General features: G+C 41.5%; 1 protein-coding gene across 3 annotated transcripts; it reads left to right on the forward strand.

The window, feature by feature from the left end:
* The first annotated feature begins 3315 nt into the window (after window positions 1–3315).
* Window positions 3316–27659, forward strand: PODN (podocan). Of its 3 annotated transcripts, none has more exons than XM_042873758.1 (11): window positions 3316–3601; window positions 6929–7164; window positions 7935–8028; window positions 9542–9606; window positions 13122–13231; window positions 15489–15645; window positions 18179–18294; window positions 19868–20525; window positions 23196–23344; window positions 25432–25632; window positions 26989–27659. In XM_042873758.1, exons 2-10 carry the CDS (start codon window positions 6934–6936, stop codon window positions 25592–25594), a joined length of 1743 nt encoding a protein of 580 aa, XP_042729692.1. In that variant the 5' UTR covers window positions 3316–3601; window positions 6929–6933; the 3' UTR covers window positions 25595–25632; window positions 26989–27659. The 3 variants fall into 3 exon arrangements, with proteins under 3 accessions (XP_042729692.1, XP_042729691.1, XP_042729693.1); XM_042873757.1 differs by lacking the exon at window positions 3316–3601 and adding an exon at window positions 4179–4562; XM_042873759.1 differs by lacking the exon at window positions 3316–3601 and adding an exon at window positions 4579–4654.
* The last annotated feature ends 202 nt before the right edge of the window (window positions 27660–27861 follow it).

Below are 27861 nucleotides of genomic sequence, written 5' to 3' on the forward strand. Positions count from 1 at the left end.
TACTTCATACAGTTGTCCAACACTTTAATTTGCCTTCTGTACTTCTCTAGAAATCACGATAATACACCAATTTGTTAAATACTTCCTACGATTTACACATCTTTATGTTACTACACAGGCAGCTTGCTTTTTCCTCCCGTGAGGTTAGCTAATATGGCATTCAGATATATGAGATCTGTCCAGTACACAACTGATAGGAAGAAGTAAAAAGATATTTGTAAGACTTCCCATTTTCATACAACAGTGTGCTTCAGTAATGCTGTTACCTTCCGGGCAGAGTCCAAGAGCTTCGTAGGTAATGAACTCATTAATAAAGAAGTAGTCATGAAATTCAATCGCATCAACATTGGCAGGTGTCAGGCAGCAGGATGAGCAGGGCCAGGCTGCCTATGGGCTGTAGGATGTACCTCCTATAGGACGTGCCAGAGCACAGTGAAGAGCACTGAAAGCGCTCTAATAGACCCTGGAGTGCACTGAGTGTTCCTGGAAGGTCTCCAGGGTGCTTTAGAGCTCACTTGAGGGGCTGTATTTGTACTACAGTGGTCTTGAGTAAGCCTGGGAAGTCCTGGAAGTCCTCTGTTGGACACTAGGATGTTTTTATGGCACTCTGTAGAGCATTTAAGAGTTATGAGAGCGTTCTAGTGTGTCTCAGACTACAGTGGGAGGACCTGGGTGTCCTCTAGGACACACTAGGAAGCCTCTAATGTGGCTTAGAGCACATTCAGTGTCCCTGGGAGCACTCTAGCATGCCCTAGAGTACCTTGGGGGGCTCTGTGGAGCTCTCTAAGTGCATACTAGGAAGTTTCCAGGACAAACTAGAACACAGAGGGTGTATTTATTGACCCAGGGAGGCCTCTGCAGTCTTGAAAGCAGTGAGGTTTCTTTGGAGTTTTATGCATCTGAGAGTATGGAGGGGGCTATAAAACATGCTGGACAGTTGCAGGAATCTTGTGTAGTGTCTAAAATATGCTAGGGTGCCTTGCTGGCCTCTAGGGCACCCTACAGCACAGGGACAAGCTCTGGGATTATGCTAGCTCTCTGCCCATCTCTGCTTACTGGTGGTGGTGAAGTGAGGTGGTGGGGAACACTGAGGCACGGCGACACAAAGGAGGTCAGTTGTTGGGGCTGCAGTACTGGGTAGCCATGTTGGGTATCCAGTTGGGACGAGGGGTGAACGACTTGTGTGTTATGGCCTTTCTGAAGGCTCAGAAAGGGCTCTGTCCCTGTAGGCTTGTTGGGAGATAGAGCTCTGAGCCACCAAGGCTGCTGTGACCCCAGTACAGGGTCAGCTCTATAGGGCTCGAAGCTGCAGCCCTCATATGCCCAGTTCATTTGAGAGCTGTTTAAACTGTCACCTCCTTGGAACAGGAACTCCACTGCTTCCTGTTTCACAGAGTGCTGAGCTGGATGTCAGCTCTGGTTAAACGGAGAAGAGTAAGATTGCAATTAGCCTGGTGGATAAAAGACAGGAAAAAGTCTCAACTATGAGAAATCAACCCTTGTGGAACCACATGTGGAGAGCAAATGCTGGAGAAAGAAAAAAACAAAACACAACAAGTGGAAAAAATTCACTTATTACCTAAGTAAACAGCAGGGTAATTTGTTGGAGTAACAGCATGAGCTGTACCATATATCTGCAACAAGAATTCATTGCTGAGAGAAAAGCAGATGACTATAAGACACTGTGTGGTTGTTTTGGGAAATGTTAGTTATTTACTGTTGGTATAATAACAGAATTATCCTAGTAGTGCTGCAGCAAGCTAAAAGGAACATGTATAGCATAAAGCAAGTACAAAATATGCTGTGTCTGTGTCCCATATTTCAGGTAGATTAAAAACAGTCATGGATTCTTTCTTTATTATTATTATTTTTTGAATAGTACATATCCTGTGGGAGAACAAACATCTTAAAATTCATTTGGATCAACACACAGATGCCAGTAGGCAGTTAGCCAGGCTCTGCTGTGCATACTTAGGTTTGAAAAATACTTCCCTTCCTGCGTTGGAGACAAAAACGCCTTTTGCTCTCAGTGTTTTGATTGTTCATTTTTTAAAGCAAATGACAGCAGGTTGCTTAAAAGATTGTTAATAGGCTTTGTTCTCTGCTTTCAATTAAAGGCACATGTCAGCATACAGCACTGGACTCTTGAGGAACATCAGTGTTTCTGTAAAGTCTTATTTAAGTTGGGTAAATAAAGCTGAAAGTAAAGAACATTTTATGACACACTGATACAACTAAAACTTAACTCTCCTGATTGCCTTATGCCTCACTCCATGCTTATCACAAGGAAGCTGATGTAATGCTGCCGACTGAACCAGTGTTCTTACACCTTCCTAAATATGCTTTGATAGATCTGCTTACACCTTCTGTTCTCTTCCCTGTTGTTTCTTGACTGGGATGTGCTTTATTTGTTTATGCTGTCCATGTGATCTAAAGAAATGACCACACCAGAATTTAAACTGAATTTTCAGCTTCATGTTTTGAACCTGAATGTTGCTTTGTTTAGATTGCAGCTACCACTGCAGGGAACACGCGAGGGCAGAAAGAGTTGAGCTGGACTGGAGATATTGAATACAACTGATTCTAAGTTGTGAGTCCTGCAGTGGAGCTTCTTTCCTCTGAAAGCAGCAGAAAGCTGCAGTGACAGAAGCAGTGGCTGCCTCACACCATGCTGGGCACAGCCCTCGGCTTAGCGGTGGGTCAGAACACTTTGGGTAGGTTTGATGCCAGTTCCAGTTTTCCTGTTGGAATGGATGTTGGAATTGGAGACAGGAGATCTTAAGTTTGGGATATGTTGATACAAGAGGATAGGGCAGGAGGAAGTGAATGCTTAGAAAAAAACCAGACTGTGGGTAATCTGTAGCACAGTGTGTAAAGGTAGTTATCTTTGCAGGTGAAATACCTGATTTTCAGTCCTGCTGGGTAGTCTCTGTGCTGTGAGATAGTCCTGAGTTGGCTGTGGCACCTCTCTGTGTCTCTGTTTCCCCATCACTAAAGGAGGTGTAAGACGCTTCTTTGGTAATGCACAGCAGTACCTCTGGATGCTCTATGATATCTAAGAATTTTACAGCAAAGACATGGAGAGGAATACTTTTCTGGAGGAGGGTGAATCCTGCTCTCTACCTTTCCCTCTTGGGCTGCTCCAGCCTCTGCAGTGAGCTGGGGATCCCTCCTGTTCCTCTTCTCTATCTGAAGATGGGTGAGATGGGGGACACAACACACTTCTGTCTCCTCCCTGAAAACAGAGCGTGATCTTGTGATATGGTTTCAGGGTGCTATAATAAAGAAAGAGGAGCAAGCAAATCCATTCTGGATCTCAATCAGTAAGACTAAGCAGCCAGCTTTGCTTTGTTTTTGTTTTTGTTTCAGTAAAAGCATACTTCCCACAATAACTTCTGCAACTTACACGTGGCACAGAGGGGGATCAGTTCCAGTTGATATGAGCCTGGAAGAAGAGAGGGAGGAAATAACTTAATTGCTTTAGACTTCAGTTCAGCTGGAATCGAGAGGAAAGGATTGGTGTGCCTTTTATTTTTTGTTTGGAATACAACAAGAAGGTCGTGTTCTTGGTGAGGAGAGATCCTCTGCAGATTCTGTGAAGGTACAGTACATTGCAGGGCATTCCCAAAACAGGTGGCTTTGTATTTGAAGAAGTAACTCTGCTGCCGGTGACAAACAGCTGCATTGTTTTCTTGGAAGTACTGGTGCACTTGGAGCATGCTGTGTTATAAACAGCCTGCTCCTCTCTTTTTACCAAGGGGGAAGAAATAGGAAATGTGAGATTTTGGGGTTAACCGTGACTGCAGCAAGTTGAGGGGGAGTGCTTTGATGTTTAATGCTATAATATGGGGCTTAGAAAATACAGAAGAGATTGGTAAATAGGTGTTATGTTAAACGTTAGGGCTTTGCTTCTGAGACGTTTGTCACTTCACAACCTTCGTACCCCTGGTCTCTGAAGATCAGCTGATGTGTTTAAAATCAGGGGGAAGCAAAGGGGGGTAAGATGAAATACAGGAAATGCTGTGGATCTGTCTGCTCCTGGCTAATCTGAACCAGGCCCCCAGGGAACAGGAGGACATTCCCACCTGGAATTCAGATTTGGTGTTGAAGGCAGCTAAAATGAAAGATCTAGTAACAGGCAGTGCAGCTGCAATGCAATGCTAAAACACACACCGCCTCTGCTTCTGTCAAATCCAGCGTGCTTTCTTTTGGCATCTCTCACAGATCTCGCAAGCTGCACTGACAGAAAGCAGTGGGAGATCGTTTCTTGCCCAAGTCTTTATATTCAGACTATAGCTGCTTCCTCTTTCCTACTCACATTTTCCCATATGGTGACTTTGGAAAATTCCTCCCTGATTTCGCTGGGAAGTGCAGAAAACTCGTTGGTAGGGGGTTGCCTGTTACTCTCTCTGCTTCTGCTGCTCACATCTGAAACGGATCTGGCTTGGAAAGGGGAGACTTGCTCTGAGCTCAGCGCGTGTAACTGACATGGCATGAGCCGAGGGAGCCTGTGGGAGCACGGGAAATGCTCTTCTCCATTCATCTGATCTCTGACAGCAGAGGTGAGTTTCTCAGCACTTCATTGCTCTAAAAGCTGGATGGTCAGACCCCATGCAGCAGCCTGCCAGTCAGCAGCTCTGAGGGGACGTTCAGTGTAAGTCACAAATTTGCTTAACCTGTTGATGTTGAAGGAGAGGATGTTTTCTCAGCTGTGTGCGTGTTGTGTGAGAATGTGTGTGGAGAACCAACAGAAACAGAGGTGAGGTATTTTGAACGTGATTCTGCTGTTTACTGAGGTAATTATAAGCACTGAGAAACTACAGAACTCCTGATGCTTCAGCTCACTTTTTGAGAGGTTCCTTGTGCAACTTGCAGCCCCTGGGGCTGTGCAGCAGCAAAGTGCAGAAATCAGCGGTGGTTCTGTCTGGATGCACAAAGATGCAGCCACAGAAAACCCTGAAGTGGCTTTCAGTGAAACTTCAGTCTTTGGGTGAATGAGTCTGACAGCAAGGGAAGAATACTCTTTCCAGTTGGTTTTGAGCTACCCATTGCATAAGGTTTCTTAATAAGGATTTGGATTAGGCTCATGGGAATGAATTTAAATGGATCGAGTTTCTTCAGGCTTTCTTTGAACTGAAAGAAAAAGCCATGCCTGGTTTTACTGCCTGCACTCCAGATGCAAGCAGATGTTTATGTATCTGAAGTGTCTCCCGATGGTACCAGGGCAGCATTCCCCTCAAAGGCATCACCGCAGCAGCATGCATATTGAAGGCAGTGGGGTGAGATTGTCTCAGCAACTTTGCTGTACAATTGATGCAGTATTCCATGCTTTTATTTATTATTTTTTTCCTTAGCTAGTTTTCATGCCAATTGTTTCAGCTATAGATGTGGAAATGTCAGCATGCAGCAAACACAGAGACTGATACTAACCATGATGTAACTTGGCATGGAAAGTGTTGGCACTGTTACAGCAGGGCTGGGTTTGATCTGTATGCAGCATTTTTGTTTTCCTTTAGTTTTGTTTGTAGACACCTGTAAGAGGAAGTGATATAGGGGGGGAATATTTTGTTGGAGATCGGATATATCATACTTCCTGAGATTATTTTCTGGGATTATTTTCTCTAAGATTTCTGAAATATTTTCTAAGGTTAGGTCACCAAATACTAAGGATTTTACTAATCCACTGTTGGCATACTCATATGGCCAATTTTGATCTCACTATTAATATCTAGCTATATTGCCGTTTAAGGAAAACCATCTGATCCCTGGTATGTTTTATAAAGGAGATTAATTTCATTACATGCAGCTTTTACAGATATGGAAGCAGTGGAATAAAGGAGCAGGGTAAGAGGGATCAAGCAAACAATGTTAAATGCTTAAAATTACCCAGCATGTTTGTAGCAAAGACCAGGACCAAACCAAAACAGCCCGTGTCTCAAGCCAGAGCTCTGTCCTGTAATGTCACCTTCTCCTATTTCCTCAAGTGTAAGTCAATGTTTAAAGACATTAACTTCAGATTTTCATGACTGTGACTCACAGCAGGATTTCCCCAGTGCTTCCCAAGGGCCCAGAGTCTGGGGAATTTCAGCAGGTACAAGTGACAGACCATGGGGCTGCAAAGGGAGCAGTGCTGGTGCTGCCAGCCCGGCCTGTGGGGTGAATGGAGGACTTATTTCACACTGAGGTCAAGAATCCATTCTGCTTTTTTACCTTAAAAGTTCAGCCTAAACAGGAATTGCTCATCACTCTCAAATAATTTTGCAAAAAAAAAAATGGAAAAAAGCCATGACTCGTTCTGAGTGCAAATCGTTAAGAGTGAAATGTGAGAAGGGCAAGGAATGAGGCAGAGGGCTGGGGCAGGGCCAGCTGGCTGCTGGGCAGATGCTCCGCCGCTGTTTGCAGTATTTTAACCTGCTGCCAGGAAGACGAATGCTGAGCAGCAGCCAGGCTGTGGAGGTTCAGGTGGGCACTGCCAGGCGCAGCAGGAAGCCCGTCGTGGAGCTTGGCGGTGTCAAGCAGCGCCGGCAGGATGAGGCACTGTTGTACCTCAGCGAGACTCGCTTCCCTGTGCATCACTGCGAGGAGCAGTGTGACAGCAGTTACAGAAATAACATTGCATAACCTCCTGTATAAATCTCCAGGATCATCTGGTGTTTCTCAATATGAAAGATGCAATAAACAGTGTGAGTGGTCAGCAGTGGGGCGGGGGTCCCAGCTGGGGGCCTGTGGGGAGCTCAGGCCTCAGCAGCTGGGCTGCGGGGCCTCAAAAGCACCCCAGAGCACACAGGGAGAGCGGGAACACCTCAGGGCACGTGGGGAGAGCAGGAACGTGGTTCCCTCAGCTCACGGTGGGCGCTGGGCTGAAGGCTGGAGGAGGCCGGGCTGCCGGGCGGCTCCCACCTCGGGCTGACCCCTCTCTCTGTTCCAGGGGCGATGCCAGCCGGAGGCCGGGAGCTGCTGGTGCTGGGGCTGCTGGCGCTGGGCTGTGCCGCCGCCAACGACTTCCCCGAGGGTGTTGTGGGGCGAAGGCGCCCTCCAGGCCCGGCCCACGGCTGCCCCCGCGACTGCGGCTGCACCCAGGAGGGCGTCGTGGACTGCGGTGGCATCGACCTGAAGGAGTTCCCGCTGCTGCTGCCGGAGCTGACCAACCACCTCTCGCTGCAGGTAAGCGTCTGCATCGCCCGCCCTGGCTCTATCCTGCCTCCTTGGTGTGTGCTGGAAGCAGCGGGCCCGATGCTGGTGCTGCACTCGGTTCCCCTCGCCCACCTGTGGGTCTCCCACCATCTCAGGATCTCCTGCTCTAATGCCAAAAACAGGAAAGCTACTTTGGAACAGCAGCTGTCACTTTCTGTGTATTAGCTTGGCTTCCAGTATAGCAGGTCTCCTTTTTCAGCCTCCTAGATGCTAAAACACTAAATTCATAAATGGTCTAAATGTTAGTAAACTTGTCAATGAAAATCTGATGGTAGTCACTCCTGGCCAGTGAAAAAAGGAGTGCAGTTTGACTGTCTGCTCATGACAAGTTTGCAGTGGGACAAAAATCCTTCGTGTTAAAAACAACACTCAAATAACAGCAGCAATAAATGTGAAGTTCCACAGTGCCAACCTTGTAGCAAATGCTTTGCTGCGACTTCAAGGCTGTGGCAAATGGATTATAGGTCTTGCCAGGCATGATCGCACTGTGCTACCAGTGCATAAGTTGGATATTTATAGGGATGGACACAGGCTGCAGAATTTGTTTCAGGCCTTCAAATGCTGCTGGGTTTTGATGTATTCGTTTTGAGATCCAAACTTGGCTCATTATGGAGAGAAAGCTGTTGACAGTGATTTTACATGGTTGGTTAATTTCCAAATTTTATTGAAGTTCACAGTCTGGGTTTTATTGAGAACTTTCTTGGACCACTTTGCTGATGATTAACACTCTGTTTTCTTAGAACAACCAGATAGAAGAAATCTTTCCAGAAGAGCTTGCTCGTCTTCACAGACTGGAAACTCTAAATTTGCAAAACAACAGGCTGACTTCAAAAGGTAATGTGGAAGAGCTGTGAAGTGCACAGAACAACAGCAGCCCTGTGACAGCTGATAGGGAAAGCTGTAAGACTTCATGGGCCGACTTGACTGTAGTGGTTTTCTGTAAGCATCCCACAGATCGTGAAGGCATTTTATCGTCTGAAACATAATTCTCAGTGTATAAAAATGCAGTCGTACTGAACCAGTGGAGGAGACCTGGCAGCAGCACTGTGTTCTGTGGTGTGAGAGCTTATCCAGGAAACTCCCTCCAGTCCCTCAGGCACATCAGTGCAGTGCACTTGAGAACCAGAAATGTCTACATGCTGAATGATTTCCTTTTGACTGACCTTGTTTCTTAATCCACTAAACGTTCAGTCAGTCACTGCAGTTTAGTCCAGTTTGGTCCTTGTTGAATTAAATATAAAAACAAATAATATAGATTACAAATAAGGCAAGTTCTGCCCTTTAAAAATCATTGTGACTTCTGTAGGCAGGTGTTGCTTGCTAAGTCTAGTGTTTATTGGAGAGACCTGACAACTGCCCCAGTCAGGAAAGCAGGAGTTGTAGTAAACAGTAAGAGAGCAGGGCACACAATACAAAAGAGAGAATTGTTTGCTTTCATGTCATCCAGTTGCTCTGAATGCTCCTGCTATCTTTATTGCAAAGATAGGGAACAGCTTTGATTGAGAATGCAGACGTTTCATGGAACCCAAAGCATATCATTCTTGCATGGTACAAAGAAGACTGCTTAATACATTCTGACTTTCATATTATTACCTTTTGGGTGTGCTGTAAACCTCAGTGCAACCCTAGGTTTCATGTATGCTTTGATATGGGAAATAGCTTCACCTTTCACTTTTGGTTATCTAAGTGCTGGGTGAAAGTGTCTTTTGTACACTTGCCATTGTGACTGAAACAGTGCTTGTGGGATCATCTGGGTGTGGAGCAATTCAGCTGAAAAACAGTAATTATTGGAGCATGATTAGCTTTGAACTGGATTGACTCTAGGCTGGTTACTGCATGGTTATATGGATTGTGGGGAAACAATGAAAGAGGAGTTACAACATGCAGCTACTGATGTTATGATGGCAACATCATAGTCATACATCATACTGATCTGGTCATTAAACAACCTCAGATTATGTCCCACCAAGAGAAGTTATCTGTAGATTCATCTAGAAAGTGACAAAATAAACTTATCAGATAGCATGGTTGCTGAAGCACTTATAATCAGCTGTACAGCAAGTCTATACCTGCTCTGTACATGAATCCTGCCAGAGGGGTTGGCCACCAGCCCTGCCTGCTTAGTGTTTCTAATGGTCGTACATTGCTCTTAATGCTCTGCTTTGGTTTGGTTGGTTTTTTATAAAAAAAAAAGCAACAATAGGTCTGAAACAGGTTGCTTCAGTGCCAAAGAAGAATATTTAAAATCTTGTTTTAAAATATTCTCTGAAAAATACCCTCTTGTACTTCCAAGCAGGGAGGCAATGGGATGCCAGTGTTTCTGATCAGAATTTTTCTTGTTTTTAAGGGCTGCCAGAGGAAGCATTTGAGCACCTGGAGAACCTGAATTACCTATACTTGGCAAACAATAAGGTAAGAGGCTCAGACGGCTTTCAGAATTCTTTTCTAATTGGGTTCTGAAAGCTCAACAAGCAAGTCTTCTATTCTTTTTAAAATGTATATCCTGTGTAAGTAAAATTGTCCTGAAGTGATATTCTAGTGAAGGTTCATTTAAGGTCAAGGCAAGCAGTGGGTATTATAAAAACTTAGGAGGTTCACACAACAGTATATTTTCAAGGCCTACTTTGTGCAGCTAGTGAAAACTTGCCCTTGTGTGTGTAGGCAGGCATGGAGAGCCTCTGCAATTTAAATTGCCACTGTTCTCAGTAGGCTTAGGATCAGCTGCATACACAGTTGGTAGCTGCATGTATGCAAATAGGCTGTGGGGTAATGGTGCAAAGTGTTGCCTGTCTCATCAGATGAGGCTGGGTTGAAAAACCTGTGAACAAACACATCCTGCTACCTGTGTATGTGTGTGCCAGCGAGATCAGCAAAATGCCATTTTCCTGGGCCCCCATTCTCACTGGGTTTGCTGTGGGGGGATACCCACACACAGTGAAACTGAGCAGGTCATTAACTTATTGTTTTACCTGCAGTGGTAGGAGCTGGACTTCTTTCAGTGAAGAAGTTCACAACTGGGGGATACAAGTTGGATGTAATGACAGAAAAGCACTTCCCTCCCTGCCAAAGGAAATGCCTTCTCACATATGTTTATATCTGGAGGTTCCCATTGTGGCTTTCTTTTTCTCTGGTGATCCCCCACAAATATTTGCTACAGAAGGAACTAGAATACCACAAAAAATATATGAGTTGAAACATCAGACAGACCTTCTTTTGCCTAATACCTTTCCCTTCCTCTCTCTCTCTCTATATGCATTTCTATGCATGTCTGCAGATATATTTTATTATCCTTTTAACATCTGTGACCCTTTGATGTTTCCTTTAAATACACGTGGCCACACTGAGGTTTCAGCCAGGCCAAGGCATTTCCAGAATCACTCCATGATTTTCTGTATGGAGTTATTGAGAATAGAACCCATTATTTAGTACAGTAACATTGTGTTCTTTTCTCTCTTTCAAGCACCATTTCCATATAACAATCTTGGCAGTTAATAACTCCATAAAAAGGAATAAGCCAGACTGTGACTCATATTCCAGAACTTTGCACTCCAGTTTTCCCTGTGTGACAAAACAAAATGTTTGGGGTTTCTGGCTTGACTGCAGAGAGAAAAGGATCCCAATAGAAAATGCAAACATCAGCGAATGTCAGAACTAGTTATGGTGAGAAGTTGTGGACCCACAGAAATAACACATTTCTTTATAAATCACAAGCCAGGAGAAACCATATTGGCTTCAAACTGCATCACTCTGCCCTGGGAAGTGCTGCAGATCAAGTAACTGTGGTGTCTGGAGGAGAGCAGGGATTTGCTGGTAGTTTGCTCCTTGTTTTATGGGTTATCTGCACTTGTGATCCCATCAGATATTGTTTTTCATTAAACGAGCTTGGTTGGTTGGAGAAATGAAATATCATAATAGACTAAAGTGGCTTTTTAGTAATAATGCTTATTTGATGCAGTAGTTTCCTTCTGAATTTTTCATCACGCTCACAGTGTGTATCAATCACATCGTAGCTGCAGAGAGCCTCGTAACTGAAGGCTCTCCCACCCAACTACAGAGCATGTCCTGAGCTGCCACTGTTATTTACTGTAAGCTGCTGATTTTGGTGGCAGAAGGTTTTGCATCTCCAAATATTCCCGTAGTGACAGGGGATTCACTTGGATCCAGTGCTTTTGTTGATACCAAAGCTTATGGTAAGCAAGAAAATTTGTTTCAAACAAGTAATAACTTTTGTATAATCCTTCTAAGCTCATTGCTTTACTATATGTTATTAGTGGAGAAACAGTATATAGCATGGAAAGGAAGATTCGACAGTAAAGCTGCAAGAAAATTGCATCTGCAGAAATGCAGATTGCTTCTTGTTAGGCAACATATCAGATGAAGCTACTCAGACACTTTGGTTTTGCTAAGTTACAGCACTCCAGCATTAATCCTTCAAGCAATCAGCCACTGGAGATCCATCAGTCTCGTGGCTGAATGCCGAAATGCCAAAGATGAGTCCTGTGCAAGCGAAAACTCTCTTTGAATGAAACTTTTTCCTTTCTTGTGGTTCAGATGTTTCTCATTTCATATATCTGAGCCATTCCTTTTGTTTTGTGTAAGTTATGACCCAATAGACTGGGTTTCAGGAGAAAAGCTTTAATGTGCCACCATATATGAAAATGATTAACTCTGTTTCCTGTTTTTTTCACCGTTATGTCGTGATAGTGACTTAGTTCTTTCTGAGGCACTGTCAGACCTTCCTAATCAGATACGGGTCCACTTGCACGGTATCCTATTACCCAGGTCAGGAGGTGACAAACTACCAGTAAATTCAAAGGCTTTAGGAAACAAAAAAAGTCAGAATGTCTGTAGAAGAGTCCTTCAGAGTCCTTCAGAGTGTAGGTAAAGTATTTGATCAGTTGTCTCACTGGTGCTATAGTTAACACATGTAACCATGGTAGCACATGCATACTGCAGTTCAGTAGTCTGCTTATGCAGAAGGCACAAGCATACAAGAAGGCATAAGAGACTGAAGGCTCGTATCCAGCACAGCATTGTGCTGAGAATTTCTTTCCCGGGGCTTAATCTTCTGGGTTCATGCTTTCCACAGAATTGCCCTCCAGCCCATAAAAATGCAACCTGTAATCTTGGTGTCTAGATGAATAATTACTACTAGCAGCCACACACCAAAGCTTGCTGTTGTATTACCCAAACCTTCTGTAAAACTAAGCTTTTTAATCACTAGTTCTCACTCCACTGAGTTTTACTCAAATACAGTGTTCTGAGCATTTCTTTTTATATCACCAATGGAAACAGCAATAGACCAAAAGCAAACAGGACCTCTCCTACCTCTCTTCAACTGAGAAGTTTTGCAGAGTCAAGAACTTTTCGTGTTTTGTTTCTGATACCTCACTTGCTTAGTGAGCAAGGTATCATTGTACAGCTTTGAGATTCCATTTGATATTTCATCATTTGACTCAGAAGCGTCTCTGCACTTTGGGAACCTGCATCCTTTGTTGAAGAGATTGTTTTAAATGGATGCAATACTGGTAGACATGTGAAATGACATTCCCAGCCTGTGAACCAACAGACTTCCTTATGGAAGTAAATAGTAGGCCAGTATGAGGTGGGATTTTTTTGGCTCACCAGACCAAGGATTATGAACAATAATAAGCATGGCATTTACTCTTAGGATAACAATTTCTTGACTTCTTCCACCAAGAGACAGGATGCTTCCAAGCAAAACAAACGTTCACATATCTTGGAGCAAAAATCTGTCTCCTTCCTGGAGAGATTAGCAAGTGAGGACAATTTATTTTTTAAATTATTTTTCATGCAATATGTGTTCTGTTTCAGAGAAAAAAAATTTGCAAGTGTTTTGTGTACGATCTAATGCTTGCTTAAAATGTTGCATTTAATTGAAATTCGCATCTGTATTTCTCTTTCAGCTAACAGTGGCTCCAAAATTCCTACCAAATACCTTGATCAGTGCAGATTTTGCAGCCAATTATCTCACTAAGATATATGGGCTCACATTTGGACAGAAACCAAACTTGAGGTAAGGGATTGGGAAGTGAAATAAGACTGGAGTTCTGACACTGCTTGGAGGCTCTTGATAAGTTTAAGAAATTTTCTGGCTAAGCCATTTTATTGCCTACTGATATTTTTTGGAAGGAAGCTGACTACTTGTTAATCTCAGCATGAAGGATCCGACAAACACATTCCAAGGGCTTCTAGTAGCTGCCAACTTTTGCATAGATAAAAATTAAATTATTTCCATTTTGTTTGTGCTTCAGGAACAGCTTTAGTTTCCCAGAATGTGGATTAATAGTTAGAAATCCCCATTTTTTAATAATCCATTCATTAAAAAATTAGAATCATGTTGGGAATGCAATACTCAACACAGTTGAGTATAACTCAACTGTATTAAACCTAAGCATAGTAACCTTCCTTCACAAGTGGTTCATACCCTCTGGTCTGGTTTCAAAGGCCTCTCTGCTAGTTTCAGGTTTTGATTTTGTCAGCTGAAGCCATTGTAATGCTTTAGTCCATCTCAAATTCAGCTGCACGTAGACAGACCTCCTGTGAGATACAGTCTTTCCCAAAGGCATTTTGAGTAATCTATTTATAGGGACAGTACAGCATCTAAATCCTGCAGAGATGTCTCAAACTCTGTTGATAGCAATTTATGCATCCAAATTCAGAACTACTTAAAAATGGCTAACCCAGTTGAGCTCCTAGAGCCCAATCTTATGATGAACTGAAGAGCTTTCAGTTCCCTCTGGTTTCACTGAGAACAGAAGCTACTCAGTACTTACTAGACCTCTAGTCTTGTAAGCTCTTGGTAGATGAAAAGACTGAATCGGGCATTGGTTTCAGGCAATATCTCATCACGAAAAAAGCTAGATTTATACACATTCTTCCTTCATCTGAGTTACATAAGTTACTATGTTCCAATCTTGTATTAAAATTCTTGCACTCTTCAGAAGTGATTTTCACATACTTTCCCACAACAGCGCTCATTTTAATCTTCTGAGAATTGATTCATCCATTTCCGAGTTTCTGTCCCCAGCAGAGTTAATGATCTTAGGCTCATTATTTGGAAATAACATTTTCAGAAAGGCAAATATTTATGAGTTAGAAGCACAGCTGACCATGAAAGGTGAACTGTATTTTCATGTGGCTCTGAACCTCCTGGAGCGTCTGGTCACACTATTGTGTTTCCATACTGAGCCTTTCCTTCCTTTCCCGAAAGATGCCAAGTTCTCTGCCACCAGTAGAGAGTCCAAGAATAAGCTGTCAAAGAAAACTTTACACTGTACTCTTTTGCAGTTTTAACCTGAGTCCATGACTTTAACTGCTACTGCATCTTGGGTGCACACAGGAAATGAAGGGATAATGGAAGCATGTAAAATCTCATAATTTCTTCTGTTAAAAAGAAGTCAAATTAATTTGTTTAGGAGTTAAACCAATGAAAGCAGCAATTACTTCACAGAAGCCAGTTGCTTTATACAGAATTAAATCCTGTGTAAGGAAGATGAAATCATTTTTAAAACTGATCGGAGAAACTCTTTGGTGAATATTAAAGGTTAAAAGTAAGAAGGGAAAGCTAGAAACTATCTTTCTCTAGATCCCAAAAGGTCATTAAAAAACGAAACTCTTACAGATTTGTTCTTTCTGACATCATTGTTTGCCCTTTTGAATTCTAGAAGTAGAAGGCAAACTGTTTCCTGAGGTATTTTGAGCCTTCATGGCAGCAGAAAGAACGGAGGGGTGTGAAACAGCCTTTCCTCAAGAGATCTGCAGGTTGATTTTGCAAGTTGAAGAAGCCCAGATTTGACTCCAAATAGAAGTTAAGATTGGAGTTAAGGAGATATCTTAAGAAGTTAAGATACCTATTAATCCGATAGGATTTCTGACCCTTTCGAGTGAGGCCACCACACTGATGTGTTTCATTTCTCTTAACCAAAAGCAAAGCCAAGTCCAAATGGCAAAACTGAAATGTAGACTTTAAAGGAATGCAGTCCCAAATTTACATTCATTTTCTTGTTAAGATAATGAGGCTATTTGTGAAATTCATATTCACATCCAGGATGGAATTTAAATAGACCTAAATTTCAAAGAATATTCAGACCAATCATTTGGTTGTGCTTGTATATATATGCCTTGCCAAATTAAAGGCCATGTTTTGATAACAAATCTAATTAAGGGAAGAAGAATAGGCTGAAATAAGTTTTTAAACAGCTTTCTTTTGGTAAAATGAACAAACAGATCTAAATATCTGTTTGACTTCATCTTTTTTCTTCTTCTGACAGGTCTGTTTACCTTCATAACAACAAACTTTCAGATGCTGGCTTACCTGATAATATGTTCAATGGCTCTAACAACGTGGAGATACTCATCATGTCCAGCAATTTCCTGAAATATGTTCCGAAGAATCTCCCTCCAGCATTATACAAATTACATTTAAAGGTAATGACACCAGGGTTTTGTATTCCTTTACGACTGTGACAAAAGTACTGTGTTGTGTGAGATTCAAACTACACAACCAAGTAATGTAATTTCACTTGAAAACATTCCCAGGCCCTCTGTAAGTCTCATCTGCTATGCTCTAGTAGCCACAGTAGCCACAGTAGCTATTTCCCAAGTCATTACTATTTTGTTCATAAGGAATAGAGTGTTTTTGCAAAATATCACAATGCTCACAGGGGGAAAAAATCACTTTTCAGTGTTTTCAGGGGAATGAAAAGCATGTGCGTGTGATGGTACTGTTGATCTCTTTCTTGGCAATAATCATATGAATGCATATTAGTACAAGAAGGTAGGTCATTCTTCATGGCCATCCACTAATCGGATCAAGGTCAAGGTTGCCACTGATGATGGTGCTTTTTCTGACAGCTGCTTACCCATTAGATATTGCCTGTGCTCACTAATTGCCATCCTGGAGACTGCTGTTCCCTAGCACCAGTGATATTTTGTTTGCTACTGAACTGGCAATTCAGTCAACACAGAGAAAGTTTGGATCAGTGAATCTTCACTGCTACAGCTTCGCCAGCAGTCGTGTAATGCAGAAGTTGTGGTATTATCTAGTCTTCAGCATTTTTAATTCTGTCATCTGATTTTGATGAAAAATACTTCATAATTGTCTGTTCTTAACTTTGTTAACAATGGGAGAGCTGCAGTGGTGGGGAATCCTGGTTCTGTTTGTTCCCAGTGTTGACAGTTCCTTGGACGTCTGTAGACTGCAGTCTATTTATAGAATCATAGAAGAGTTTAGGTTGGAAGAAACCTTAAAGATCATCTAGTTCCAACCCCCTGCTGTAGGCAGGGACACTGCCCACTAGACCACGTCATTCACAGCCTTGAATGCTTCCAGAGAGGGGGCATCTGCAACCTCGCTGAGCAACCTGTTCCAGTGTCTCACCACTCTCAAGGTAAAGGATTTCTTCCTAACACATGGTCTAAAACTACCCTCTTCCAGTTTAAGGCCGTTTCCCCTTGTCCTGTTGCTACCTGTTCTGTTCCCTCCCCAGCTTTCCTGTAGGCCCCCATTCAGGTACTGGAAGGCTGCTCTCAGGTCCCCCCAGAGCCAGATCTTCCTTCTCCAAGTTCTTACCTTTGCTTCCTGCAGCTTGGGTGGTTTGGCTAGAGCCTGTGCCTGTGAAGACTAAGGCAAAAAAGTGATTGAACACCTGCTACCAGCCCTCGGACTTGTGACATTCTGTGTTGCCTCCCAGCTTCCTTTTCCCTTGAAGGTTTCATGCTAAATTCCATTAAAGTCTTCTACAAAACTTGTACAAAGACTTCTGTAGGTTGAAGAAGGCAAAGATTTTCTCTGTCATATTATGAAGTTACTAAAGCCCTGGATTTTGTTGCAATTCATAAGTAATTGTTATCTCCTAGATGAAGGCTTAGCCTTCAGGGATTGTTCTTCAGGACTCATATTCTTCCCTGCTGTCCCAGCTGTGTTCAGGGCAGAAAAATGAAAGAGGGAAACAAGCATTTTGTTTTCAAGTGCACTGCCTGTCATCTAACTGGACAAGTTAACAGAACACACCAGTGAGAAACAAAATACTGATTGAAAGAGTACTTGTAGGTGTGACAGGTCTTTTTCTTCACTCTTCACTGTAATCTGCAGCCAAGTCTCTCTGTGATGGTATCCACTTCACATGAATTGGGACCATGCCTAGTCTAGTCTGCTCCTCACATTATTGCTTGTACCTGAAGGGCACTGGAACAGGCTGCCCAGAGAGGTTGTGGATGCCCCATCCCTAGAGGTGGGGCCCTGGGCAGCCTGGTCTAGTATGAAATAGGGAGGTTGGTGGCCCTGCATGTGGCAGGGGGTTGGGGCTTCCAACCCTGGCCATTCTGTGATTCTGTGATTCTGTGAAGGGTGGGAAGTTAAACAAATTCAGTTTCGATATTTTATGTGTACTTTTATAATTCCTACAGTTCCTGTATGGAATTCATAAATGGAATTTAGTTTTGCATTTTGTTCATGTCTGCTGGCTGGCTACTCAAAAGCAGCACTAAAGCAATAGGAATAATTGCTTCAGAATCTACACTGCAGGAACTGAGCCTTTTCAAATGTCAAACACTGGAAGAATGGCTGGTTCCCAGCTTCCAAACTGATTCTTCTTTATGGTAAAATCTGTCTTAGAAAATTCAGAAATTCTGAGCAAACTGCAGGGCCACTTACTTGGATTACACTGTAGATGTGTACATAGGTGCAAGGGCTGTATGAATACAAAATGAAACCCTCCTGGAGTGCCAGACTGTAACTTCTTAGCCTAAAAAATTCAACTGGAAATCAATTATTGTGCTTAGTTGTAATACTTTTTATCTAGTATTTGTATTTATTTCTTAGGTGGAATTAAAACTTCCAGTGAAACACCTGAAGTCTAGCTCTTTTGAAATTTAATTGCCTGGTAATAGCTGAGCAGAACCTGTGTGTCCTATGTTGTTTCATGCTAAATAATGTGCAATGTGCTTCTGATGACTCTAGAACAACAAGCTAGAGAAGATTCCCAAAGGAGCCTTCAGTGAACTTACAGGCCTGCGGGAGCTGTACTTACAGAATAACTACCTGACTAATGAAGGAATGGACAACGAAACTTTCTGGTGAGATTCAGGCCTGTAGTTTGCACCTGTGTCTGTCTGCCTCCTCTGATATAGTAGTACATCTACAAAAAAAAAAGCACAAATACTTACAATACACTTAGTAAAAGCTGCGCTGTTACGCATTCCTCTGGTAGGTTGAGATGAAAAGACATAGACTCAGATACTGTCATTGAAAAGCACAGGTCTTGGTGAGTGCTTTGAATTCACACACCAGAGTTCCATTATACAGAAGACAGAACACTGAACATCAGACCACATCACTGCTTGATTGCTGCAGACCCAATCACAGGAGGAGCTAATTGCCCTCTGAGAAAAGGCAATCTAGAACGATGGTGCAGGCTGCTCTCCATTTTTCCAAACAAGACAGAAGTGAGGCTACTTGAGATGTCTCAGTTTCCAGGGCAGTTCACTAGGAGTTAAGGCCAGACCTTCACCTTTGCTATGTCACTTGTGTTTTGTTCTGTTTTAGTGACTTGCAAGCAGCCACAGATACACAGTTGTGAATTAATAGCTGTCCCCCAGTGTGCAGGGATTGCTGGAGTTACAGGGGATGTAATGGTGCTGCTCAATGGCCAGATGACTGCAAAAGCTTTTCTACAAACTGATACAACTGGAATAGCCTTTGCTGTCCTATTTACCCTTTCTTTCTGCTTGCACTGAGTCCTGCCCTAGTTCTACCTGAAAATCCAGACCACATAATCTGTCATGCCTATAACTTGCCATGAATCCTTTTCTGGTCTAGTAAACTTCTCTGGTCTCTAAAAATAGGAAGCTCTTTTCCATGAACCACTCCCAGAAACCTCCCAGAGTAATTTACCTTAGTTCTGCTGTGTCACCCTACAGGTAATGTTGGACATAACATTTCTGTTAAGATTCCGGTGAACACGGTGCAGTGGCCGTAGCTCAGGCAGCAGTCACAGTCAGCAGATGGGGGTGGATGTTACTCTTTGCTGTACAGTACCCAGGCTAAGGAAGCAGTACAGACTGCAGTAATGTACTTTTTTACCCAGAAAGTGTATTTGTTCATTCAGACTGTACTTGGAGGGCTCTGAACAACAGTGTAGTAAACAGTAAGAAATGTCTGTAATGTATTAATTCTTGTATTTCCTGAGAGCTTTCTAGTCATCTGCAGTGAGCTATGTAGTGCCATGCAGATTACAGTCTCCTCACAGGAGCGCCTCAGTCTTGGCATGTAACATCACTGATCCACATCCAGTTGGTGTAAGTGGCTGGTCTGAGGATTTATTTTAGCTTCAACTGAGTCTATGGAATCCAGATTCAGTAGCTTACACAAAGCAGATCTACCCCTGACTCACTTCCATAATACTGGAGGGTCAGGAGAAGTTCAGTATCTTAGTCTAGGACACTGAATTAGCATTTCTAATTTTCATTACAGTAACATTTCATCGTCTCAAAAGCAGGCCTACTTTTCAGTTTCAATATGCAATTTCAGAGAGGCAAAAATTATTCAGGCTGTTTCTGTGAAATGGACTGTAAAATCCTAGGGAAGGCTGAATATTGTTTCACCTTGCACAATCTAAATGGAGAGTGTTTTCTTTCCTGCTTTCTCAAGGAAACTCTCTAGTCTTGAATATCTGGATTTGTCCAGCAATAACCTCTCACAAATCCCAAGTGGTTTGCCTCGAAACATCGTCCTCCTTCACCTGGAGAAGAATGCAATTAAGGTGATTGGTAGAGATGTCCTGACCCAAATTAAGAACCTTGAGTACCTCCTGCTCCATAATAACAAATTAAAAGCCCGAGGAATTCACCCGTCAGCCTTCCAGGGCTTGAAGAAACTGCACACTGTCCATCTGTACAACAACCTCCTGGAAAGGATTCCCAGTGGGCTGCCTCGACGAGTGAAAACACTCATGATCCTGCATAACCAGATTTCTGAGATTAACAGGAATGACTTTGCTACCACTTACTTCCTTGAAGAGCTGAACCTGAGCTACAATAAGCTCAAGAGTCCCCAGATCCATCGGGAGGCCTTCCGTAAACTGAGGCAACTGAAGTCCCTGGATCTTTCTGGAAACAACCTCAACACGGTGCCCTATGGCTTTCCAAAGAACTTGCAGGTTCTGAAGCTGAAGGAAAATGAGATAAGTGACATCCCCAAAGGGACTCTGTCTGGGATGACAAAACTGCGGGAATTATATTTGAGCAACAATAAACTGAAAGTAAACTCCATTTATTCAAGAGCGTGGAGGGAGCTCAGCAGTCTCCAGGTAGAAACATCACCTTCTCTTATTGTGGTCATATTGCTAATGTCCTCCTCTGTCTGCCTAAGCCAGTTTATGTGGCACCAATACTAGCTTTGCTTGGAATGCATGTACTGGGCTTGCATTTTAAGTGCCATGTGCTCTGTTTCTAGCAACTGAAAGGTTGTGCTGTGGTGCCAGAGGTGAGTACCTCCCACTGCTGACTGGAGCGGTGGTCCACCGTGTACTGCTAATTCTGGGAAATGTTAAGACATTTTTGTTTCTCAATCCTAATGCTGTCCTTTATTTTCAGCTAAATATTAATGAACGTTGTCATTAAAACTGAAACTCTGTGTTTCAAATAGCTTGTCTTCCAAAAGATCTGAAATCAGCTCTGAAGAGAGACAGCAGGAAGAAGGAATGCATAAACAAAACCACTCTTAATTCTCAAAGCCCCCCACATCAGCTTATAGTCAGACAGGCCAAGCTACAGGATTTAGCAGCTCAGCTGGCTAAGGCACCTGGATAGCACTTAGGAGGTCTGGATTCAATCAGCAGTCTCATCATTTGCTTAATTGTTCGAGAAAGTTAAACACAAACCATAAGGCAGTCAGGAACAATCTCGTTTCTGCTGTGCAAAATGACCTTTCAGAATTGTTACACTGGCTGAAGGATTTGTCTGCATTTCCTCTTAGGTAACAGCCTGTTTCCTGCAGTAAAAGGCATTACCTATGCCATCTGGTAACCATCTATGATGCCTACTGTTAGGTCACTGTGCAAGCAAAATTTATACTTCTGAAAGCAGATAAGGGATAGAAGATGTGGAATGTATGTTTTACTGGCCCCCAGTGTGTTTTCAGACAATGTAAACATTTATCTGTGTTAATATTTTCTTGGAATAAATAAGAGCTTATTTTTCAGTTAATGTAAACCAGCAGTGCAATAATAGCATCTGTAGCACTGTTGCTTTGCATCAGCTGTAGATTTGGTTGATGATTCCAGTGATATATTTTGCATTTGTTTGGTGCCTCAGTGACGTGTGTGCAAATATGTCAGAGAGAGAATGCAGTTGGGAAGGAAGATACTGATAAGAATTGTAGATACTGGCACCATTTACCTGCAGTAGCTTAATGAAATGCAACCATTGTCACCTGTCTTTTTTTTTTTTTTCCCTCTACACAAAAATAGGTCATGAGACCTATTGCCAGCTTTAGTACTGGTTGGAATTAAAAAATTACAAGCTTACCTTCTTGAAAGGCCTGATTCATTGCAGTTTCACCTCACTTTTATGCTGCTGTCACTCTTTTGTAGTTGGTGTCAAGCCAGAGTAATGCACTCCTGAATCAAACTCTGGCCTTTCAGCTGCACCTTTTCCACAGCAAACCCCACTCATATTAAGCAGGACTCATATTAAGTATATTAATATTAATATAATATTAACTCACATTAAGATAATAGCATGTATGCAAGATTCTGTTAAACTGACAGTCTTTTTTTTGGTGTTGTGACTTCTTCTTGAGCAGCCTTACTACCTGTTAAGTATTTCCATGATAGTATGTATTAATCTTTTTTCACCGTGAAGGGCTTAACTCTGCAATAGGTTAATGAGTTGGTGCACTGGAGATTTGACAAATAACAGTCAGGTCTAAGATCCTGATTGTGCAAGTACTTAGCATGCAGTCCTGTCCACACTGTTACCATGGAAATCACTGAAGACTGCTAGCAATTGCAAAGCTAGGCATTTGCATAATTGTTTGCCAGACTGGGATTATGTTGAGGAGAAGAACAATGAAATCATGACAATCGTCTGTAGAACTGTAGCTGAATAATGTGACTAGCATGTCAGCTTGGGAAGTGCTACATATAGCATACAACACTTATTTTAGTCAATTTTCATGCTGAAAACTTTTATAAGGAAGTGTCATGACCTGTAGTCCTGATGTTTTCATATGTTGCTCTGTGTGTTTTTATGTGTGATTGTATCTAATATAACCACAGCTAGTGAAGCATTTGCAGTAGCAGCTTCCAAGGACTTCCCAACATATCTGAAACCCAGTCTGCCTGTAAACCACTGTAAGTAGTCATGGGCTAAAGCCTGAGGACAGAGATAAAGAAGTGTTGGGACTGCTTAAGAAAACAGCATACATGGCATGTCCTGTGAAATCGTGATGTTAAATGGTAGCACAAGAAAGCAGAATTGCAGCAGCCACCTTTTCCTTGACGCGAGTTACATGAACTCAGTTTATGCTACAGTAAACATGGCTTCAGTTTTCCACTATGAACTCAAACAGAACCTTTCTGCATGGATGACACCCTACAGTTTCCATTCTGCACACAGTGTTCTTTTCCTGACCTCACCAGAAGGGAAAGGTGTAGTGAGCAGACTCACTAAAGCAACATCTGAAAAATAAAGCTTGTTTCCAGATGATTTGCAAACAAAAATCCTGGATAGAGCTTTACATTAACATCACTTCTGTACTGTTATCATCCTAATTTCTTATAAGTGTGTTATACACATATGAATGTTTGTATATTTACATGTATATATATACATAAAAACAGTGGATAACATGTAGAAGGAGAGGTGTATGTACACAGCCAGCTTTTGAAAGCTCATTTATTGTGAAACTTCTATTTTTGGAGTGTTGCTGATATTCACATTTGATCATTTATTTAACCCCTTGCTGTCTCTTACAGTCACTAGACATGGCTGGCAACCAGCTGACTTCGATCCCCTCAGGCCTGCCAGAATCTCTAGAGTATCTGTATCTTCAGAACAACAAGATCACAGTTGTTTCAGAGGATGTTTTTGAGTCCACACCCAAACTAAAGGGAATTTACCTCAGGTGAGTTCAGGTTTCCACTTCAACACACAAGATTTTTCTTTTTTATTCACTTTACTGTTGCTTACTTTCTAGAAATTATTTAAAATTTTAACTTTCTAAATAAGCATCTTTGTTTTATAGAAATTCAATGAAGCTATGCTCATCTGCTGAGGAAAGACATGGATACATAAAACGTGCTCTTCAGAGATTTTCCTTTCTGTCTTTATGAGAATGGATTAGGCGTGTTAGAAATTCTGGGAAGTCAATGTTTAACACTATCTCATATTCCAATATTCAGACTAAATACAGCTCAGTTGTAAGACTACAGCTCTGCCTCTGTCTGCTGCCCCTGGCTTTTCATAGTGTACAAAAACCTCCTGTCATGAGCCTTGCACATCTGATCTTGACGTGGTGTGCTTTTCTGCAATAGTTTTGTCAGAAACAGATGTCAATGCTGTCAGCTATCACAAATGTGACAATTGCAACTAAATTTAGAAAGATTTTCTGTTTTTTTTCCTATTCTGTCAACTGGATGAGAACCTTGTTTATTAAACCTAATATTTTACAAGTGGCAGATGCCAAACTTGTTTCACACCAAATGTAAACTCACAATAAAGTAACTTTAAGCAGAGTTACTGAGGACTTAAGCACAAGAAGGGAAGCCAGGATCTGGCCAAATAATATATTCAATTTTAATCAAACAGAACATTAATGAAAATAGTACTTAGAAGTAACTTACTTATGAAAACCTATGGAATATGTGATTAAGCTGATCCTGTGGTTGTGTTCAAAAAGCCTGGAATGCCCTTCAGCACAAGACTAAATATGGCCTTGTTTTGTCTGTATGCAGCAGCACTGTTCTGTAGTTTGGAATCGTACCTTTTTAGATGAAAGGTCCCATACCAAGCAAATAAAATTAAAAAGCCTGGTGTAAATTAGAGCAGTCTGTCTATTCAGCTGCTCACATTTATGAGATTTTTGTGAATGCCTGGATGCAAACCAAAAACCACATTCCACATTCTATATTTCTATATAAAGAGAAACAAAAAATTGCAGATCTGTTTTTTGCTAACATGGTTAGGAGGCAACTCCACCCAAGTTGAACTGTATTTCCTAATGGGAGGCTATTAATCCCTTTAATAGTGTGAAACAATGACATACATCTGGAATATTAGACAAAATACAATTTGAAGCATGTTCAAAAGAATGAAGCAGGAAATGTGAGGGGTTCTGAGACTTTACATTTGCTTATTTACATTTTTGGAAAACAATGTAACAGATGAAAAGTTTCTGCATATGTTTCTAAGGAGATTCTTTGCACCAGCATTGCATGTATTGTGGGAGAAGAATTCAGCTGTCAAGGGATGACATGGAATCTCACGGAAAAGCAAGTTGCACTTTGAAATGTGGGCTATGAGGCAGATAGATTCTGCCTGGGAGGGAGAAAGCAGTATGCCAAGAGAAAGAATCTGTGAGGGAGGAATTCCAATACTATGATTTTTTTCCTTGCAGAATACAGTTAAAGAGGTGGTCATATGGGCTGGGGCAGAAATCTTCTGAGAGCTTGAGTAGTGAACTAGAAATCAGTGTGAGATGCTTAACATTTCCTATTATTTTCCTGCAAGGTCCTTTGCAATGATACATAGCGCCATCAGAAAACTTTGTTCAGTCACTGTGTTTGCCTGCTTCATAACTTTTACCTACTTTCCTTCTCTTTTTCTCTCCAGAAAAGTCAGTACTCTGCAGCTCAGTGTGTCTGGAGGAAAAAATAATGATGGATCTGGAAGGGGGAGCATTGGTTTTGAGCTTTGGCTTTTTGTTGTCAGCCAGGACCTTTGCACACTGTTGGGACCCTTGAAAGATAATTATCTTCACATATTCATCATTCCACAGTTCCACACTGTTCAGTTCTACACATGAAGAATTCAATGCCAGCGTTTTAGCAGCTCTGCTTTCTTTACAAAGGCTTTCATTTCTAAGTGCTGTTGTGTGCCATTGTAAAATTAGAGTAACTGCTGAATGATTTCCTCCTCGTTTCCTCTCATTTCTCTCTTGGATATGGGAACGGGCTTATTTTAACAGGAGGGTCTTTTTTTGTTTGCTTAAAGGTTTAATAAGATTGCAGTTGGAGCACTGAAGGTAAATATCTTCCAAAGTCTACAGCACTTACAAGTACTGGATATTGAAGGGAACCTTGAATTCAGCAACACTTCAAAGAACAAGGATGACTCAGAAGAGGAATTAGAAGATGAGGAAGATGAGGAAAACTGAGATAAAATGTGAACTCACACAGGCACACCATGTGGAAGGTAACAGCTGATGTTTAGTTAAATCACGGACTCAGTTCTCAGACTTGTGTAAATAACTCCAATTTACAAGTATGATTGAAACTTAACAGGAGGTGTCTGAGCCATAGGTTCAACAACTTTCACCCCAGTATGACCAGGAATTGCAGAATACAAAAAGGCGGAAAATACATTAATTTTAAAATGAAACAATCAGTAAATATCTTTATTTTATTGGAGGCAGTGGACTCCTCATGGTGACTCCTGCTTATAACCACAAAGATACAGTAGGTAAAGATTGTGGATCTTATTTACCAGCTCTGTTTTTTTTTCTCCTTTTTTTAATTTTTAGTTTTTAATGAAGATATTTCATGATATTATTAAGTAGCTGGTTTAAAAGGAAAATAAAGAACAAACTGCAGAGTTCAATGATGCAGAAGACCATGTGAGCTGAAAGTGGATTAAAAAAATAAGACAATTTAAAGGAAGATAGGCCCATCAGTGTCTGTTAAACACCAGGCTAAGAAGCAACATCTATTTTAGACAATCCTTAAATCACTGACCACTGGAGTGTGTAGGAAGATAGTTCTATACTTGGAATATTTCTTATGGAAAGAATATCCACTTCAGGTCACTTTGGGAGACAGTACGCACAGCTGAGTTGATGCCTGGTTCAGGATAGCCATGCTTAAGTTCTTAAAACAGCCTACGATTTGCTACTGGTAAGTCTTGGCAAGTGTACATCGATCACTTCACTCAGACTTATTGAAAAGCCTCTGGGTGGTTACAAATTGTTTGCTGTTGACTTTAATTCCAGACTGGTAATCCTGAATTTAAGATCTCAGTATTCCGTAACCAATCTGGCCAGCCACTCTTGTTTTCAAAGGCAAAAGAAACAACGAGGATAAATTGGTATTTGAAGAGTATGTATTTTTCCATAAGAAAAGACATCTCTTAAGCTTTTCATACTTAAAAGAGATGATGAGGTTCAAGGTACTACTGTTTACTGCTGAGGATTTAAGCTCCAAGACTTTGAAATGGAAATAAATGTTTAGCTTAGTCCCAGATGAATATTTTGTCATGGAGGGTGACACAAGGAATTGCTAGAAATAGTACTAATTCACTGAAAAAATGATGAGGATTGGAAAGGACAAAAGCTACTCAGAAAGTCGAACAGTAGACCTCTGGGCTAGGCTGTGTCAAACCTTTGTGAGAAAAAAAAAAGAAATGTAATCCAATATAATTATTAGAATATATGCAGCTTTATCAGCACATCTGTGGTTTGGAGCATGTGCAACTTTTCAGCAGATACTAAATTTAGCCTGTTATGAATTCTGTATTCTGTTATGTAACTGATTTTGTTTTTCTCTTGTTTTGCAGCAAAGCATATGGAAAATTACATATATTTCTATGTGTATATATCTATATAGATATATATAGAACACTTAGCAGAATGTGCAATGAATTATACAGAAACTGTCATGGCACTGGGCCAGGCTTATGGAAGACAGTGTGTTGCAGTGCCTTATTCAGGGAGAGACCCTGAATGCCTTTCCAAAGCTTCCAAATCATCTTATACAAGACCCAGGATCATAAGGGATTGCTTTGGAACTCACAAAAGCTGGCTTTTGTTCCTTGTTTCTCTTCCTTTACTGTTTCCATCTGTAATAACAATATGGAACTATTTTGAACACATGCCTTCAAATGCTGTTTTTGTCACTGCATTTTAAGTGAACTATGTATTATGCTTCTTTTCTTTTCTTGCACCCCAAAGAAGCTGTTGTTGATCAGACGAGATGGATATTTGCAGTAGTTTCATGTGTGGAGCAGTATATGAAGCATTTGAGTCATCAAGCAGCAGCAATAAGTCTGGATTAAACTGTTCATCTGCTAGAACAATGTGTATATTTGGATGAGAAAAAAAAAATAAGGCTGGATCCCATAATATTTTATCTCTACTGCCACTGCCTGCAGTATATGCCTTTTCAGAAAGTTTTTAAGATACAACAACTGGTCTTATGAATATATATAAAAAACCTATGCCTACTTTCCAAAGGTTTGGTATAGTTTGTGTGTTGCTGTTGTTCGACCGTGTGGCAGTGGTGTGACTGTCTTGGAGGATACACCCAGAAGACTGAATATCAGTATGCAGTGTGATATATGCAGTAGAATTTTTTACATATTTTATGTCAGAAGTGAGACTAATGAAGCAAAAGAGATAAGTGAGTGGAAACTGTGAAGTGTCAACAGAAA

The sequence above is a fragment of the Lagopus leucura genome, unplaced genomic scaffold (genome assembly GCF_019238085.1).
Source record: "Lagopus leucura isolate 7727_CA_CO unplaced genomic scaffold, USGS_WTPT01 Super-Scaffold_100009, whole genome shotgun sequence".
In the NCBI taxonomy this organism is placed as follows: domain Eukaryota; kingdom Metazoa; phylum Chordata; class Aves; order Galliformes; family Phasianidae; genus Lagopus; species Lagopus leucura.

Coding starts and splice junctions, on each gene's coding strand:
- PODN (XM_042873757.1), top strand. CDS start 4,526: ATGCTCTTCTCCATTCATCTGATCTCTGACAGCAGAG. Junction 8,029..9,541: donor CAACAGGCTGACTTCAAAAG/GTAATGTGGAAG, acceptor CTTGTTTTTAAG/GGCTGCCAGAGGAAGCATTT. Junction 9,607..13,121: donor TATACTTGGCAAACAATAAG/GTAAGAGGCTCA, acceptor TTTCTCTTTCAG/CTAACAGTGGCTCCAAAATT.